Consider the following 20,600-nt stretch of genomic DNA (forward strand, 5'->3'; position numbering starts at 1 on the left):
CCTTTGAACATATTTTAACGTACTTAATACTTCAAACTTTTCAATTACACAGTATAGTTCTCCCCATAGAATCAACATGACTATCAGATGTTTTAGAAAAATCACTTAGCTATGAAGTAGAATTGTTTTACTATAAGAAACACTTTTTGCAATAAACTGAAATTGTCATTCTTTTTACTCTAAAGTGAGTTTAATATAGCTCTGGTTGTTACATAGCTAACAATGATTTGAAAAATCCCTGGAAGTGTTAGTCAGTCCTTGTTCCCTTGAGAATACAGAAAGAATGAATGTTCATGCCCTTGAAGAGTCTACCATCCATTAAATGATCTTGGACTGGGGTAGTATCCTTCTACTCCTCTTTTTCCACAAAGATATTAATCTCTTGATAGCTAATCAGCCCATGAAAGAGAACAAGTGAAATAACTTGAGTGACAGAAAAGGAAGCAAAACTGTACAACAACAAAAAACTACACGTGACTAACTGGCCACATTGCATCCCACCAATTTTACTTGATGTTCCTACATTATTAAAATAAGTGACATTAAACAAATACAAAATAAATGTTCCTTGTTCTATTACATTTGGGACCCAATATATGATGATTAAGATCCCATCATGTACTCTCCAAAGTTTGTAGAATGGCAAAAGAAAATGTGGTTCCTCTTTCAGAGTGTTTAAATATATAATTCAGTTGATAAACATTTAAAAATAAACTCTGCAAAACACTGTACTAGGCAAGCAATAGGGAAAACAAAGGAAGGCGTAAGACTCTACTATGTTGAGATGCTTACAATCTAATTGCAGAGATAAGATTTTCATGGAGAGAGACAGAGTGTGTATGATCAATATACACCGAATGCACGATATTTATTACAAGATATGATTCATTGATAAATTTTATAATAGAGATAAAAAGTGATACAGGGAGTCAGACAAGATGAGAGTTTGTGAAGTTATAAACATTTTCTCAATTCTTGAAGATTGTTGTACTTTTATTCTCCTGTAAGCAAGGTTATTAAATTTCATTACATCAAACTTCAAGTTAAACTTCTATTTCCAATCCCACCTCTAACTACACAAGTAATCTTTTCCTCTCCTATCTTGGCCTACTCATTCCTCAGTACTCATTTCTTTCAGGAAGCTTTCTGTCTTTCTTCCTTACCACTGTTATATAAACTTTCTCTTTCTCCTTGGTTTCCCAGAAAAACTCAGCATATGATAGGAGCTAAAGCTAGCAATAGCATCCTGTGCATTCTCTGTCAAAGACAGGTAGTTACAGTAAAATGTAATAAATGCCATCTATCTTTCCTGCTAGAACATAAGCCACAAGACTGCTGCAAACATGTCTATCTGGATTTTTACTTTTTTCCTAGCACCTAGTCACGGCTTGGTTCAATAAGCATCCTTTGAATGAATGAATCCCCAATATAAGCAATATTTGGAAGAAAATATCAATATAGTCAAACATACCATTTGAAGGGCTGAAAGTTCTTCTGTCAATCGAGAAATTTGTATACTGTATTGTTTTTTTGTGTTTGCAACCTGTAAATTAAGACATTTACTCATTATTTGGGTCTAGAATAAAATGATTAATATCTGATAAAACACGTACGATAATTTTGATAAAAATAAAATTGTAACTTTTAGGGCATAAAAGACAAATAAGCACACAATATATTAAAGAGCAAAGAATTTGCCATGAAAGTGGAAGAAGAGTGAATAGAATGGTATATCCAAAAGGACTGTGGTTGTCAGACACTTTCATCATAGGATGCTTTTGACAGAAGAATTTTTTTAATAATACCCATCACACCCCAGTATTAAATTACTTTTACTTCTGAAGATAAATTAAGATTTAATAATATTTAATAAATAACATTTAATAAAATTTAATTAACATTTAAATATCTTCAGAAAGAACACTATTAATGTGCACAGAGTATTTTGAAGAATTAGAGAATTAGCTCACATCTCCATCAGGATTTCTCTATGACAATATAAATTATTCCTAATAACTATTCATTTATTGCTTTTTATAAATAGATGTACTCTGAAGAATACTGATGCCAATGGCAATACATCCAGTTAAAGATCTATATTATGATCTAAGTCTTTTGTAGAATTTTGTAAGTATGTCTTAGTAAGTTGGACTAATTGAGAAATATGATGTAAACTTTGTTTAAGAACATTTACAATACTCGCCATGTACTTATTGGTATTAATTAATATGAGTTATCTTCTGAAGGCCTGCCAGCATACTATTTCTGGGTCTATTTTAGCTCTTTTTTTTTTTTTTTTTTTTTATTTTTTTTGAGAGCGAAGAGTCCCCTTCTGTTCAGCCCCAGGCTGGAGTGCATGGCGCCGATCTGGCTGCACTGCAAGCACCAGCTATATCCAGGTTTCACCCCCATTCTCCTGGCCTCAGCCTCGTCAGCTGGGACTACCTTTGGCGCCTGGCCACCTTTTTTTGTATCTTACGCCGCCAGTTCCTAATTTTTGTATTTTGTAAGTAGAGACGGGGTTTCAACGCACCGTCCGTTATGCCAGGATGGTCTCGATCTCTTCCTTGACCGCTGCGAGTGATTCTGACACTGCCCATTATATTTTTCAGGCTTCCCCAAAGTTGCTGGGATTATCAGGCGTGAGGTTGACCGCGCCTGACCTATTTTTTAGCCTTCTTCTAAGGTTAACATGTTGGTGTAGGACATTTGCCATGAATAATTATCATTAAGAATCTAATGTATTTGTTTACTGGATCAGCTGAACATAACAGAATTTATAGAGGAATTAATGTGTGTTAGGTTAGCTATTCAGAGTGCTTTAACATGTATTATCTCATTTACTCTCCACGAAAAATCCAATGAGGTTATTATTTGCCATTATAAGATTGAGGAAACTGAGGCAGAGAAATTAAGTCATAAATTGTTCCTATAATATAAAAACTTTTGGTTCTTACAAGCCCCTGTCATGTCTGTCTCTCCTCGCATAATTTCTTTTGTTTTTTTTTTTTTGGGTGAGCGGAGTCTCGCTCCTGTCCCGCAGGCTGGAGTGCAAGTGGCCCGGATCTCAGCTGCACTGGCAAGCTCGCGCTTCCCGGGCTCATACGCTCATTCTCCTGCCTAGTACAAATTCCGAGAATGCTTGGGACCTACAGGCGCCTGCCACGCTCACCCCGGAGCTAGTCTTTTTTGTAGTTTTAGTAGAGATCAGTTTGTGGTTTCACTTATGTTTAGGCCAGGATGGTCTTCGATCTCCTGACCTTGTGACGCGCTCCGTCCTCCGGCTCCCAAAGTGGCTGGGATTACATGCCTATGACGCCACACACTGCTCTCTTATTTTTGGCCTAATCAATAAATTTCTTTTTAGAAATGTGTCTTTTAGTATCTAGAAATGATTTATCATGTGCTAACTTGAGGGGCCTTATGACACCATGGAGGTGTAATGCATATATGATCAGAAATATAGTGTAAAAATGTGATAGTAATCCTGCCTGCGCAAATACAGATGAATCAAACCTATTCATGCCTTTTAAAAAATAAGACTGTGTATTAGAACTATTGATCTAGCTCGATGCATATCATTTGAGTTATATCATACAACTTTATTATATCAGGTGCTCGCAAACAAAGTCATTGAATTTTTGCTAGAGTAGTGATCTAACTTGATAACAAATATGTAAGGACTGTTCGTCGATGGTGCATGGAGAATACGAGGCATTTATCAGATCAGGTAGTATAATTTAGCTGTGAATTGGGAGAGAGAGGTGTATGAAGTCAGTAGGGGATATGGAGGGAGGAGCTATTACCATTCTCTTCAATCCTATCTCGGGAGTAGCATTATAGGAAAGGATTATATGTGACATTCGACCCTACATAATTAATTATGAATATTGTTAATTGGAACATTTTAATAAGCCTATTATAGTAGATAAAATATAAGAAATTAAGAAAATCACAAGTAGGATGAGGCACTAGCTATGATTTAAAATCAAAAGTAACAATGTATTTTTTACCAATTTATTTATTTGAGAGATAATCTAAGAAATAAGAGGTATTTCATATTTTAAAGAAATAAGTCACTGTCATATTTTTTGTTCCAATTTTATAAGCAGAAGCAGAAATATGTACAATTTATTCATTGTATTACTTTAGTCCAATAGGAAAAGATACACATAAAGTTATTCTCAATTCAACAGGTTAATTCTACATAATTTGAAAGGAGCACGCCAGTGAATAATTTGGGATTAAATGAAATTCCACAGAACAATGTCTAAAACAGTGGAATATCTCGGGTATTAAACTTGTAATTAATTTTCTTTTTATACATATTTTTCATTTGTACATATTTTCTCATACATATTTTAAATTTCTTTTTAAGCAATGAGCCATATGAGCATACATGTTCACTTTTAATAATAATTTTTAAAAAAAAAAAAAAAAAAAAAAAAAAAAAAATATAAGAATATATGGTTATTTTGGTTTTTTGGATATTGAAGATTATTTATTGTGATTAGTTTAACTTTGATGAAAACAATCAACCATACACAAAATTAGGAGTTGGAGGAGAACTCAGAGGGGGAAGCCAGCAAAATGCGTGGGCCCACACAGGAGGCTCATAATAGCTTCCCTGAGTGAAACCAGTTGTATTGGCAGGGAAAGGCTGGCTACCAGGAAATCAACAGGAACACCCTCTGTAATAGAAAGAAGCATCTGGTGCACAGTTTAATTATGACTACATAACTTAATTATGTTTCAGTTGTGTCTGAAGTGACAGGAGTGTGGAGCCTGTTCAGAGTGTCTCGGTGATAGGAGTTTATCATATTGTTTGAACTAGAAGAGTGAAAGGAGGTAATAGGTATTTTATTAGGAAAGCGAATGGACATGAATGTGTTCATTGCGAAGATAGCATTGAAAGAATAAGAGTAACATCAGTGCTTTATTAGAAACATATTCACTACCCTATATGTGAATTGTATGAGAAATGATGCCTGATGACAGAAAGATGTAACTTCATCCAAGCACCGGTAAAGAATACAGTGTGCATTATTATTAGGATAAGAAATACAAATCAGAGGAATTTGGGCTGCTATAAATATTATTGTTAAATAATAAGCTTTAATAAAATATTTTTATCAATTAAAGAGTTAATTGAGTGATAAGAGTTAATACAATTTGAAATGGGGTTAGGAGTAAGTATGGCAGGCAAGATATGGATTGTATAGGAAAGCGAGTGAGAAGTGAGGCGAGAGTGATAGAATAGTGTAGCGTGGGTCATATGTGCATTCACGAAGACGAGTGTTGAGGTGGACAGTATGTCTCCTTGCGAACGTAAGAGATATAGGAAGTTTAGATATAGGAAGTGAGGAGTGAAGTTAAAATGTCTACACCGGTGATTACTTTGGATCTTTAGGTAATGGGATTATGAGATTTGGTTTAGGTTTAGTGGTTTAGTTGAGTTTGAGGGATAGTTAGTGATGTAGGTGGGGCGTACCTTAAAATTGGGAGAGAAAGTGAATCTTGGGGAACTGGGTTGGAAATTATCGTTATATTCATGTCATATTTGGATTTTTATCAGTGAGGTTAGTGTAAGACAGAAGTAAGATTAGTTTGTTTTTCCTTGTTGCACCCGGTGGATTCTGGTAAATGGAGTGATTTGAGATTTGCTATGGAGAAATACTTCTGGGCAGGCAAGAAAATTATAGCAGTGGGCTTTGTGGAAATAAAAATTTACCACACCGGTAGGTTGCTTGGGAGAAAGCAAACATTTAACTTATTTTTTTCTAAACCTGTGAAGTTTTAGAAACCCAAGTTTAAAAGCCCTAACCAGTTCACCTAGGAGAGAATAATAAAAAAATACAGATAAGGAAAAAAAAGGAACATCTTTATTTTATCAAGTGGAGGGCTATTCAGTATATCCCACTATCCTACTGGAGATAATTTTAAAGGAAAGGAGCCTTTATTCAGTTCCTTTAGTTAGTTTTTAAACACTTATGCTAATAATTTCAATACAGTCTTTATAACTCTGTAGGCAAGTATTTTAATTTTAATTTACAAATATTTAGGTGGAATTTAGTCTTTAGTTGTGACTTAAATTCTGAATTTTAAATATAATTAAAAATCCTTACTTCCTTCTTGGTTCTTTTGGTAGCATCTTGTACAAACCGAGAAACTGTCTCTTTCATTTTCTCTATGTCTTCTTCTTTTTGCTTCTCCTCAAGTAGAGCCTTCAGAAAACAATCATTTCATGTTATAGATCACATCATTATTAGTAAAGATAGCAATAGGTAAAAACCTATCCACTAGTCACTTTCTATAAACACCTTATTCAAAACTTCTGGGACATCTCTACTTGAATATCATGTTAAAATCATGAATGATATTTATTTTCCCTAACCTTCTCACCTGCCCTTGTCCTAATTAAAGACACTTTCTCTATGGTATTTATTTCAGCCAATGTTTCTAACACCCTTCTAATCTCTACAGCCAGAAATCTTAAAACCATTTTTGAATTTTCCATTTTTTTGAATCCCTATATAAAGTAAATCATCATCTCTAGGTATTGTATCCTTATAAGTATCTCCTGAATTTCTCTCTCTTTCCATTATTTAGTATTATTCAAATTATGTCACTCATTAACTATAACTTGATCATTGCAGACACCACTTGTTTTGTCTCTTTGATGTGTTTCTATCATTCCAATCATTTCCACCTCCCACCAAATAAATATTGCCATAATCCTAGCTCTGCTGTCAGTCACACTCCATTTCCTTGCTTCTCTGTGAAGCAAAACTCTGTAACATGTTCATCTCCAAGACTTTTTCTTTCAATCTCTTTTATACTTCCTTGAATCAGGCTTTCACCATCATGATCTCCATATTGATTATCTATAAGTAAATTTTCAGTACTTCTTTACCAGCAGCACTTGAGATATTTACTTTCCTCTCCTTGTTGTACTTTCTGCATGTGATTTTCAGCACATCACACACAGTACTGGTTTTCCTCCTATCTCACTGATCATTCCTCTTCAGTCTACATTGCTGATTCTTCCTCATCTCCTGAATCTCTTAATACTGGACTACCCAAGGTTCAGTTCTTGCCCCCCTCTCTATATGTCCTTCTTTTAGTGGTCTAATCAAATTTCATGGTTTTAAATATCATTTATATGCTGACAATTCCCATATTTATATCTCTAACACAAACCTTTTTTTCTGGGCTTGGAACTCCTTCAATTAGGCCACGTTGAATCCATTTTAAGTCAACATGTAAGTGGCCCTGTGTTCTGTTCCCACCATCTTCCAAAGGTACCATACACATTTTTACCTGTTTTTTTAAAAATTGTTTTTTAAGATAAATTTCCTCGACCTTAAACCAGTAAGCTAGTGACAAGTAACAGCTGTGCTTACGTAATAACCTTGAGGGGGAGAAGGGGAACTATGCTAGGCTGTACTTCCTGTCTTGCTTGTATGATCGGTTGGGAGAACCTTTGACTTTGAACAAGCAACTGAAGATGGGAAACCTCTAGCAACTAAGCAATGAGTCAAGGAGCAGTTTAATATTGTAGCCAGAGACAGTCTCTGTGAGGGTCTGTTGACTTAGGATTTGAGTGAGAAAATTTGGGAGAAGGATGGGCAATGAGTGTTCCTACTATTTTCTCTGTCCACTGTGCTCTACACAAGATGTTTATTTTTAATGGCTTGGTATTAAGAGTGCTCATACAAGTAGGCTTCAGAGGGCAGAGATAAAAATTTTGTCTTGACCTTAATTTTTCTAGTTGATTTAGGTATTCAACACAATTCCCAAGCATATTATGTCTATTGTGTGCCTCTTAACCATTCTAAAAGACAGTATCCAGATCACAGATGAAAATATTAGTTGAAAGGCATGATAAACACCTTAGCATTCCCACAGTTAGGATTTAGATAATTTTTTTTATTTATTAGCTTCTCAATATCCAACTTACACTATGTTCTGTTTTACTAGATCTCTTGAAAAATCCTCTGTAAAAATGGAAATATAAATAAAACAAAGCACTTCCTTTGTATCCCAACATACTTGCTAGCAAAGTATTCTGCATATACTAGGTTTTCAATAAATGTTGGTAAATAAATTAATGATTTAATGAACTCTACATAAGGGAGGCAGCAAAATAAACATTAAAACATTTATTTTGTGACTTCAATAAACTAAATATATAATTCATAGGGAAGCAGTATATGACAAGGAACACTGTATTTGATAGCACAGGTATCACAATTGTTAGAGAACTAAAAAAGAACAGTGACATGAAGACTTCGGTAAATAAATCTTTAAAGCCAATTAAGCTTCTGCTTTATTAAAGTAATTGAGTATATGATGAAGGGGAATAGAGACGGATAAGATTGATCAGATTCAACTGAATAAAATATAGGGTATACTGCAGTAAAGCACTGTAACAGTTTTTTTTTTTTTTTTAAGTATGAGACTACAGGGGATGAAGATTAGTTACACAGGGTTTGGGAAAATAAGAAAAGTCTGATATTTATACATTATGTTAGAAAGGAATTGACATTTTATAATATTATCATATTTGGTTTACCATCCAAGAATATGGTATGATTACTAATGAAGAGAATAGCAATTTCATTTTCATGCATTTATTCTGCAGCTATTGAATCCCTTACTGTGAAGTCACATGGGAGAATAGTCAACATTTTATTATATCTAAACATGTTTACCAGCTTTCTTACCTGACTTTTTTGAAGGTTAGCTTCTTCTAAGAGTTGTATGCTATTTCTGGCTCTTACAAAGGCCTCATATAGCTCATTTTCTAATTCATTGCACTTTGCTTGTAGCTCTCTGGTCTGTTTTTCCAGATGTGTATTTTCTGTTCTTAATTGGTTGGCTTCTTGGATTGTCACACATAATCTAGAAATCAATAATTACACTGGGAAAGTTAAACTTTTTTAAAGGGAAGGAGGGAGATTTCCTGAGCATCTACTACTCAGTAGCATAATACTTGTATTATTATGCCAGTAACTTTCACATGTATTAATATTTTCTCATTTGATACTCATTACACTTCTATAAAGTAGGTTTTACTATCTCCATATCTTCATTTTAAAGAACAAACAACATACCCAGAGAGGTCAGGCATTTGATTAAGGTCATAGGGCTAATGAGCAGTGGGGCTGAGACTGAGCCTGGATTTTCTGATCCTAATTATGTTATACTTGTTATAGTATCACACTGTATTACATAGTTACATGACAATGACATAATGCAAACCCTTAAGAAATGAGTTGTTCTTTACATTTATATGGTCTTTTCTCTTTTCTCCCTTTTCATGCTCTCTACCCAGACAAGCTATGTGAACTTACTAATGTATATATTAAAATAATTTTCTCAACATTCATATGATTATATACACATTGTATATATACTCATACACATATACACATAAATATACACACATATTATACATACAACTAACCACAGGAGCTTTTTAATTTTTTTATAACAATAAAAATCATAATATATACCCTTTTCTGTACTTGCTTTTCTCATCTAATAATATAGAAATCTCATCATGTTATAAAGGCTCCTTCCTTTCCTAGTCTAATGAATGTAACCTCATTTCACTGTTAATTTGTATTTCTCTATAAGACACTTTAGGCATATTTTCTTCCTTTTGTAAGCCATATGAATTTTGTTCTTTGAATTTCTTCTAATCTTTGCACATTTTTTTTCTGATGGGTTGTTTACTTTTCTCTTCCCTTTATAAGAACCATAAATTATAAATATTAACCCTTAGTCTGTCCTTTATGCTGAAAATATATTTTTTTTCCAAATCTACTTTTTTGTTGTTCTTGCCTATTGACTCTATTTAGGGAATCTTCACCACACTAAAAATTTAACACAGCTAAATTTGACTATTTTTTTCAACTTTTGGCTTTCAGTTTTTATAAAGATGGTCACCTTCATCCATAGATTGTCAGTGTAATCTCTTAGATTTCCTCCAAAGATTTCCATGACTTTAATTTTACCCCTATATTTTAATCCTGACTCATTTGAATTTACTCCTGAACACGATGTAAGAGAAGAGTCCAACTTAAGTTCCAAACTAATGGCCAGTTGTTTGAGTACCATTAGTAACGAATGAATTTAAATACTTCTATTACCATCCCCCAAATATGCAAATATCATATATGCAAATCTCATAATTTATTAGATTATGTTTCATTGATCTACTTAGTTTTTACATGCTCAACTCATTTTAATTTGATTACTGATTTGATTACTTTGGCTTTATAACATGTTTGGTAAGACACATTTTATAATTTTCTTTGTTATTTGTTATTTTCAGGCATTTCTTTTTTCTAAATAGTAGAAGAAGCAGGCTTCTCTATTCTCCCCTCCCCATTCCCCTCCACTACCCACATCAAAACCTTCTTCCTGTCAGTCAAGTGGTTTATTTTCTCATGCACTTGGTAATTTTTGATTAAGTTCATATCTGTCTAAACTTAATCTGTGGGAATCCTGAGGGGTCCGTGTTCAAAAGTATTTCACCCAAAGGTTTACTATTGCTTCTTCCATGTACCAGGACTACCTACCAATCTGTTGCCACTTTAGTTTTTGGGGCTGAGGTTTCCAAATGAACAGATAGTATAACATTAAACAACAGTGTCATATGAGGGCAGAGTTATGGTTACACATTCTCAGAGAAGACTACAATGATTATTATGATTTTTTTTTTCCATTTGGCTACATGATGGAAATAGTTTTATTGGTTGGCTATCATTGTTAAGAAGCAGAATTTTTTTTCTATTTTAGCCTTTTAATTAGAGTGTAGCTCCTTCAGGGGTTCCAGCCTGCTCAAAGACATTTACCTTCTTGTGACATAATATAGATCCAGCCCTGACGTCCTTGGCAGGCAAGTCATTTATTTATCATTCTTGTTTTAGCTTTTTTTTGTTTTTTTGTTTGTATGCTTGAGAGTTCCCAACTATATAAGTTGAGCATTTAAATGTAATTAAACAGTTCATGCTATAAAGTTTTTATACTATTAGCATTCTAATATGTGAGTTAAAGAAACAACTTTGGAAACAAATCATATTGTTATTTATCAAGATGCTTACATTAAGAGGGTTTTTTTCAGAATATTTAGTCTGACATGTTATGTGAATGGAATAGTCTGCACAATCATTATTAATCATTACTTTGTTCTCCTCCATTTCCAACCTGTGTTCCTGAATTGTTGGTCCACTCAAATATCTGCCTCAAATCTTAAGAATAGACATTAATCGTATATTATGTCTGCTGTATCTGGCTTTTGTTCTTCCTTTATACTGATATTAGACTTTACCTGAGCCAAGAAAACAGGGATGGCTAAGAAATCCTCCCACCTTTGTCCTCTAAACCCCCTCTATCATTTTGTGTTTCAGAATAGAGCTAACAGCATAAAATAACCCTGTTCTTGCATATTCCAAAATAAGACTCACCTCCATCCTTCCTCATGAGTCCCGTAAGATTCATGCACACCTCATTTATCCGCCTATATAAAACCTCAGGCCCCTTCCTTTTCTTTGAAACATTCCTCATTAATGAGCATTCTCCCTACTGCAATAGCCTGAATAAAATAATCTCCTGAATTATCTGGTACATTTGGTCTTTCACAGTACTAAAGACCCACCCAACTAAATCTTGAGGAAAAACAATTGTATCTAAATTCTGTTTTTCAATCACTTTCATATTACTCTTTTCAAGCTCTTAAACATATATATATATCCTATGGTAACTTAGCTTTTAAAATGTCTTCAGTCTAGTCAGTGAATATTTGCTGAAGAAAGGAGAAAAAAAGTGATTTGGATTCCGATTAAGTATTGAATGATGTATAAATCTGGGTGCATTCTTTAGTAAATATGGGTGAAATCTCAAATATCAATTCAGGCAGATAGTGGTAGCCAACCGAGAGTCAATTATATTGTTGAATAATTTTCTTTCTCTAACAATTTAAGCATATGAGTAATGGAGGTCAGAAGGTGGTGGGGGTGATTATACAAGTAAGTGATGCCTATCAATCAGACTTCATTCTAAGTTTTTACTTATTTTTTAAAACCCTATTTTTAATAGTAGTATCCATTGGTGAATTTTCCCTACTGAGAATAATCCTTTGTATCTGTTTAAATAGGTATAAATGTTGTTTAAGGACTTTTCTCTGTCATCTACAGAGATCATCAGATATCACCAGATACAGGCCACTTCTAGAATTCCAGAACCTAAAACACTGGCTGGTACAACAGTAGGTGCTCAACACACATTGAAAACATGATGCTTCACCTGTGAATATGAAAGTCCCTCTTAGGAGGGAGTCTTAAAGACTTTTCTTCTAACAATGTACGGAAAATCATACCTAGTCATACTGGGGTATATCTCAACTATCTCTTAGACCTTTTTCTACTACTCCTGTTCAATAGGCATAAAAATAGGGGTTTCAAGTACGCTTTGCATATATCTCCTTTATACTGCCCAAAATTACTGAAAACAAACAAACATACAAAAATCATTAAAACTTCATTTCACTTCTTTTCTTCTCAAATCTAATTATTATTGCTTTCTTCAAGGATCATATTTGTTTTCCTCTACCTGTATTAGTTATTCTAAATATTAGCACACAAAAGGCATAGTTGATGTGGGAGAGGTAGGCATATATTTATTTTCACTTTTATTATAGTCATTGTGTCAAATGAAAAGATTTTATTAAACAGATAAATTATTCATTTATAGCAAAATAAAATCATCAAAGCACTTGGAAAATGTTATCTTTTCAAGATGACTTTTAGCATCTGGTTAAAAATTACTTGTTAGCTTTAGCAAAAGACAAATATATATTCTCCTTACCTAAAATAAAGTCCACAATCTAAAATCAAGTCATGTGGCTCAGCTTGTACAAAGAAAAAAGATTTTTAAAAAAGTACTGCATGGACCGTTCTGATATACCAGTGTCCTATACTCAATAGTTTGCAACTATGATGGTACTGGCATTTGAAATGTGTGGGGACATTTGGTAGTTACAATGCTAAGAGGTGCGACTAGAATTTCATATTTTGTGCCAGGGATGCTAAACATCCTGTAGTTATTGGCACAGTCTCAAACAACTAAGAATTGTCTCACTCAAAAAGGCAATACTCCTGTTGAAAAACATGACACCAATTGATGATGGCTATCAGGACAGAGATGAGTGATGGGTAAAGGTATCCGAAGGGCCACTGCAAATTAGAACTCCTAAGAACACAAGAGAGAACAGTACTGGGGAGCAGGATACACTAGCACCCTGCCTTCTGGAGGACCAAAAGGATTGATGATCAAGCTTCAGCTTCCAAGATTTTTCTGACATATTACACCCAAGATGCAAAAGAATCTACATTTAGCTCTTGAAGTTAATCCTTTTTGTAGGATTTATGGTTCATGATTCCTAAAAAATAGCTTTTAAAAATAACATTCCTCTCCTTTCTTTGCCTTCCATTTTAATGGTTTATTTCTACTGTAACTGTATTATTTTAGAAGTACAGAACTATAGAGGGGTTGAGGTAATATCAAATTTCCTCTTAACTACGATTTTAAAATTTTAACTGCTCTTTAGAAGAAAGAAAGATTTTAGGTTACTGAAGGTCAACTATGTTCACACCAAAATCTGCAGGCTGACCTAAGGAGAAATGAAAATAAAGGTGTGCTCTGTACTCTGCAGTACTGATACAAAAGCATGGTATCAAGGGTTTTATTTGTTTCCCAAAAAGTACTGGACTAAATTTGGCACAACTATTCTCGTTCAAAGTTAAATTAATGTACTTAGTAAAGGTTCTAAAATCATATTAAACAAATTATCTTTGAATATATATTCAAAGTATAGCAATCTGTTGAATATAATTTTTAATAAATAATGTCGATTAAATCAGATTTTACACCTATGATTATAGTTTTGATTTAGAGTTTATAAAACATTTATTCTAGTAAATATTGCACTCTGAAACTTTATTGTAAAATATCTTTTAAAGCATATCAACAACACTAGGTGCATTTAACAATTTACCTTATTTCTAATTGTTTTATACTGGACTGTAACTGCTGTAAGCGCCTATCTGATGCTTCCTCTCTTCCATGGGCAGACACCACATCCTTCTCCTAGAAAATAAAGAAACAAGAAGCTTACTTTGAGTATGTGAAAATTCAATACACCATTATACAGCCTAAAGAAAACAGTTCATGCTATAAAGTTACTATGCTATTAGCATTCTAATACATACATTAAAAGAAACAATATGACTTTGGAAACAAATCATGTGTATAATAAAAAGGAGGGGAGAACTTCATCATCAATCCTGTATTAATAAAAAATACTCAAAAGTTATTGCATATAGATTTCTACCAATATTTCAGATTATTTCTATAATGCAAGTCTAACAAAACAAGAGAGAGATTTCTATGGAGATAATCTGCCTTTAGAATATGCTCTCTTAACTATACTATTCTATGTCTCATTAAGTATCAAGGTAATCACAGGGTCTTTCTTCTTTGACATAGTGATACTTTGACCTATATTAATAAATTTTATTTGTATCATCTTTCTAAAGAAATTTCTTGTTCATCTTTTCCTGTTCCATGTGTTAACAAATATTTTTTATGATGCCATAACTTTCTGTTTTTTTTTTTGAGACAGAATCTCATTCTGTCTCCTAGGCTGGAGTGCAGTGGCGTGATCTTGGCTCACTGCAACCTCTGCTGCCCAGGTTCAAGCGATTCTCCTGGCTCAGCCTCACCAGTAGCTGGGATTACAGGTGCCTGCTACCGCGTTTGGTGAATTTTTGTATTTTTAGTAGAGACGGGGTTTCACCACATTGGCCAGGATGGTCTTGAACTTCTGATCTCATGAGCCATCCATCTTGGCCTCCCAAAGTGCGGGATTACAGGCATGAGCCACTGCACTCGGCCATTTTTTTTTTTTTTTTTTTTTTTAGGGTCTTGTCATGTTATCTAGGCTGCACTCAAACTCCTTGGGTCAAGTGATCCTCCTGTCTCAGCCTCTCAAGTAGCTGGGACTATAGGTGCACACCACCATGCCCAGCCTAAGACTGCTATTTTAATTCCTCTATTGCTTTTAGCTGTATCTGTTTGAACTATTTTTTAGTGGTTGCTGTAGAGACTACAATATGCATCTTGAACTTACCCAATTTATTTAGAGTTAATATTTAGATGAAAGTTCAGAGAAAACACTGGAACCTTGCAACAGTGTATATCCATGTAGGATCCCAGTCCTGAGTGCCATTGTTGTCATATATTACATCTGCACACTTTACAAATCCATCAAATACAGTATTATTAGTTCTGCTATAAGCAGTCATCTTTTAAAGATATGAAGAGAAAAGTATGTACACACGTTATTTCATATTTGCCATTTCTGTTGCTTTTAGTTTCTTCTTGTATCTGAGTTGCCATCTGGTGTCATTTCCTTTTAGCCTAAAGAACTTCCTTCAGAATTTTTTGAATGCAGGTCTGCTGGGGACAAACTCTCTCATTTTTGGTTTATTTGAAAATGCCTGTATTTTGCTTTCATTTTTGGAGTATAATTTCACTGAATATAGAATTCTTAGTATTTTTTTCTTCAGCATTTCAAATATATTATTCCAATACTTTGTTTTCACAGGTTTTTTTTTTCACCCTTCCAGTCTTTATTTTTGATTCAAGGGGTACATGGGCAGGCTTGTTACATAGGTAAATTGTGTGTCAGGGGGTTTGGTATACTGATTATTTTGCCACCCAGGTAATGCGCATAGTACCTGATAGGTAGTATTTCAATCCTCACCCTCCTCCCATCCTCTACCCTCAAGTAGGGCCAGTGTATATTGTTCCCTTTAGCGTCCATTTGTACTCAATGTTTAGCCCCCACTTGTAAGTGAGGACATGCAGTATTTGGTTTTCTGTTCCTGGGTTAATTTGCTTAGGATAATGGCCTTCAGCTGCATCCATATTACTGCAAAGGACATGATTTTGCTCTTTTTATGGCTGTGTAGTATTCCACGGTATACACGTAACACATTTTCTTTATCCAGTCTGCTATTGATGGACATCTAGGTTGATCCCATCTCTTTGTTATAGTGAATAGTGCTGTGATGAACATACATGGGCACATGTCTTTATGGTAGAACAATTTATATTACTTTGTTATATACCCAGTAATGGGATTGCTGGGTTGAATGGTACTTCTGTTTTGAGTTCTTTGAGAAATCTCCAAACCTCTTTCCACAATGGCTGAACTAGTTTCCATTCCCACCAGCAGTGGATAAACACTCTCTTTTCTCAGCATTACCAGCATCTGTAATTTTCTGACTTTGTAATGATAGCCATTCTGACAGGTGTGAGATGGTATCTCATTGTGATTTTGATTTGCATTTCTCTAATTCGTAGTACTGAGCATTTCCTCATTTGCTTGTTGGCCACGTGTATATCTTCTTTTGAAAACTGTCTGTTTATGTCCTCTGCCGACTTTTTAATGCTTTTCGTTCTTGTAAAATTAAGTTCTTTATGCTGGATATTAGACCTTTGTCAGATGCATAGTTTGCAAATATTTTTTCCCATTCTGTAGGTTGTCTGTTTACTCTGTTGATAGTTTCCTTTGGTATGCAGAAGCTCTTTAGCTTGCAAATTTTTGTTTTTGTTGCAATTGCTTTTGGAGTCTTTGACATAAAATCTTTGCCAGGGCCTATGTCCAGAAGTGTTTCCACAGTTTCTTGATGAGAACTCAGCCATTAATCTTATCATTGCCTCTCTGGTCATTTTTCTATTGCTACTTTCAGGTATTCTCTTCATAATTGGCTGTCAGTATCATTGTGATGTGTCTTAAAGTGATTTTGTGTTTACTGATTAATATTTTCCACCAAATTTAGGAAGTTTTCAGCCATTATTTCTTTAATTTTTTTCTGCTGCCATCCCCCTCCCTTTGGCAGTTCCAGTTACACTTATGTTGTATTGCTTCACATTGTTCTATAGATTTCTGAGCACTTGTTCATTTTTCTTCAATCTTTTAAACTCTCTGTTCTTTGGACAGGGTAACTTCTATTGATCTGACTTCAAGTTCATTGATTATTTCTTCTGTCTTTCCCAATCTGTTTTTGAGTCCATCTAGTGAAATTTTTATTTCAGTTGCTCAACTTTAAAGCTCTAGAGTTTCTTCTTTAAAAATGATGTCCCAGTCCTCAATTAAAATTATCTATCTCTTCCTAGAGACTTTAAAAACAGATTTTAATTCCTTGAACATATATATAATATATAATAGCTGATTTGAAGTCTCTGTCTGCTAAATCTAACAGATAGATCCATTTAAAGTCAGTTTCTAATGGCTGCCTCCCTCAGCACCTCCCCAACAAGTATAGGTCATACTTTTCTGTCTAGTAATTTTTTATTGAAAACCCAATAGTGTAGATAATACATTGCAGTTACTTGTTTTGTTCTTTTGAGCATTATTTTCTTTTCTTTTCTTTTTTTTTTTTTTTAGTTCAAGTAGACAATTATCTTGCTTGGTCTTGAAATTTGAAATCTATTCCACATACAGTATGCATCAGCTGATACATATAATTAGTTCTTTTTGCTTTCCACTATTGCTTTTATAACTAGGCCCTGTGCCTACATAATTTGAAGATCAGTCAAGATTTGGGCAGAGATAGGGTTCATCCTCTTTGTGGTTCCCTTGCTTCTAGAGATTCCCTTGTAATTTTCAGCTGCCTTTCCAGCTTTGGGCTTTGTCCTCTGATACTTCAAACAATAAGGAAGGCTTCAGTACACTGATGCTTCAGTTGCACACATTTCTCGCATGTATTCAATTATAAAAAGTAGTAAACTCAAATATCTAGTTTCATATATCTCTATCTTTCAAAAGTAGATTTCTCTTAGGTCTCTGCCTGCTTCTTCACTGGGTTCTCTGGGGTCCCTCCCCCACTTCCATATGCATAATTTAGTTGTCAGGCATGAATTTGGTAAGAATTTACACTCAGAATTTGGCTCTCACTTTTTCTGTGTGTTACTCTTGCTGCCAGTATTTCTTCTTTAAATCTCCTACTGCTTTTCTAGCCCTAAACTTTGACCTGGGTACCTTAAGCAAATACAGAGGTGCTTTCTGAAGCCACAGCTGTGGAGGTTGGGAGAACTGACAGGCCAGAAATCCAAAAATTAACAATTCTTATTTCTTTTACTTTTTTCTGTTTTGGGTGCTTTCTGGTGTTTTAAAAATTTATCCAAGTTTTAAAATTGCTACTTATGGAAGGGTTCTTGTAACACTTAAAAAAAATCTACCATTATTAGAAATCCATAATCAACTTTTTACAGATTGGGAATAAGGCTTATAAAGTTACATAGCTAATAAGTCCCAGAGTGAGAATTTTCAATAATTATATCTATCTAAAAATAAAGCCTGACTTTTCCTTGACATCCTTCTGAAATTTCTCTATTACATATTTAAAAGAACCAGAGTCTATTATGCCAATAAATATTTTAGTAAATAACATAAAGGTAGTATTAAATGCTTGTTTTCCACCTGCAAATAACCAGTTAACTGAAACCTGATCTTGTATTAATTTGCATTTCAGTAATGATGTGCTTAAGTGGGATTATGATGTTTTATTGAATTAGGCTACAGAGAATGGAAATAAAAAGTTATTTATAAAGTTGTTTTCAATAACATAGCTTAGCTTCCTACTTTCATATTTTATATTTAAGGGTAATAAAATAATTAATTCATCTTCTGACAATCCTCTTTAACACCTAATTCAAAATAAATCAACAAAATAGAAAGAAAACTAAGCAACGGGTATCCATTTGTCTTAGAAATAGAAAATACCTTCTTTTCCATCTGTCCCTGCAGATCTTCAGTCGCGTTAGTTAACTCTTCCACTTTTGCTACAGCAACTCTCAGCTCTAATTTGGCTTGCCTAAAAAATAAAGTAAATTAATAAACACTGTTTTCCTAGACTGCTAAGAATAAAAAATTAGAATAGAAATCTAACTTTGGTAAAATCAATTCTACTTCTTGTGTATCGAAAATGGATCCATGGAATAAATTTTGGAAGATTCCTTTATTACTAATGAAAGCATGTAGAAGAGACTAAAGAAGAAAAAATATAGTTGAATGGTGAAGGGTACGAAGTAGAGGTCATGAATGCTTTATTTGGGTAAATTATATTATATACCAAAGTAATTCAATGAATTTCTTGAAAAAGCACTTTATCATCTTGATACATTACCTAACAAGAGCTCCAGTGCACTAAGGAGGATATACTTAGGTCTATAATATCCTTATAGAGATGGAGATTGGACTTTCTATGAAAATGAACTTAAACTTCAATACCTTGATCATTCCATAGACACCAGAAGTTTGTATTATGTAAACACTTAACATAAATTAAAATATTTGTCTCACCATAATACAATGTTTATTTTCTTCAGAGACTGTATTGGCAACAAATGAAAAGACAAGTTTTGTGAACATTCTAACAGAAGCAAGTAAGTTTCAATATCTTCTTGACTCCTCATAGGAAATGATTTTAGAACAATAAGACTTTCTTAGACAGAAAAAATGATTTTTAATATTATCGTAATTTACCATTGAGTATAAAACACTTTATCTAAAGAACATATTTTTTAAGAAGAAAAATACTTTAGTGTAGGAACTGTTCCCTATTTCTTAATTATATTTTATGTATGTATCTAAATGTAAATCATATTTGTGCTATAAAACTTACAGAAATTATTTGATGCAAAATTCACAAGTAAATGTTAATTCATTTCCTTTTGACTCTGTCTTTAAAACTGCTTTGCTTATATAGTTATAAATTTCCTACAATAGAAAATACAAATCTAATAATAGCTGAAAACATCTCAGGTAGTTATTAGGGCCAGGGACTGTTGTAAACGCTTTGCAGTCATCTCACTTGACACTCATAATAAGTGTGAATTAAGACTACTATTATATCAAACTGAAGTAGAGGAGAGCAATGTTGATAGAGGTTTACCAATAAGCCCTAGGATTCACAATAAGTAATAAAACTACTATTTAAAGAGTCCCCTATGACAGACTGTCTACCCTCAAATGGTCCCAATAATATTTTATATGATGAGGCATTTAAGAAAATGTTTTGCTTTAAATTAACCAAGATTATTAAAAAAATCAAACAGGCCGGGTGCAGTGGCTCATGCCTGTAATCCCAACACTTTGGGAGGCTGAGGTGGGAGGATCACGAGGTCAAGAGATTGAGAACATCCTGGCCAACATGGTGAAGCCCTGTCTCTACTAAAAATACAAAAATTAGCTGGGTGTGCTGGCGCGCGTGCCTGTAGTCCCAGCTACTTGGGAGGCTGAAGCAGGAGAATTGCTTGAACCCGGGAGGCGGAGGTTGCAGTGAGCTGAGATCACGCCACTACACTCCAGCCTGGCGACAGAGCAAGACTCCGTCTCAAAGAAAAAAAAAAAAAAATCAAACAAAATGTATTTTTTTCATTTGCAAAATGATTCGCCAAAGGACAAAACAAAAACCACCTTATTCATGTAAAATCTATGTCAGGCTGAGAGATAATTTCAG

General features: G+C 33.9%; 1 protein-coding gene across 1 annotated transcript in view; it reads right to left on the bottom strand.

Annotated features, from left to right (window-relative positions):
• SCLT1 (sodium channel and clathrin linker 1) overlaps window positions 1–20,600 on the bottom strand; it is a 221,063-nt gene that overhangs the window by 65,537 nt on the left and 134,926 nt on the right. The window contains exons 10-14 of the mRNA XM_017849118.1: window positions 18,863–18,953; window positions 14,066–14,157; window positions 8,727–8,904; window positions 6,126–6,224; window positions 1,472–1,543 (exon numbers count right to left, since the gene is read on the bottom strand). Coding sequence (XP_017704607.1) covers window positions 1,472–1,543; window positions 6,126–6,224; window positions 8,727–8,904; window positions 14,066–14,157; window positions 18,863–18,953 — 532 coding nt within the window. The remainder of the gene's footprint in view (window positions 1–1,471; window positions 1,544–6,125; window positions 6,225–8,726; window positions 8,905–14,065; window positions 14,158–18,862; window positions 18,954–20,600) is intronic.

This window comes from Rhinopithecus bieti, unplaced genomic scaffold (genome assembly GCF_001698545.2).
Source record: "Rhinopithecus bieti isolate Rb0 unplaced genomic scaffold, ASM169854v2 scaffold_32092, whole genome shotgun sequence".
Classification (NCBI taxonomy): Eukaryota; Metazoa; Chordata; class Mammalia; order Primates; family Cercopithecidae; genus Rhinopithecus; species Rhinopithecus bieti.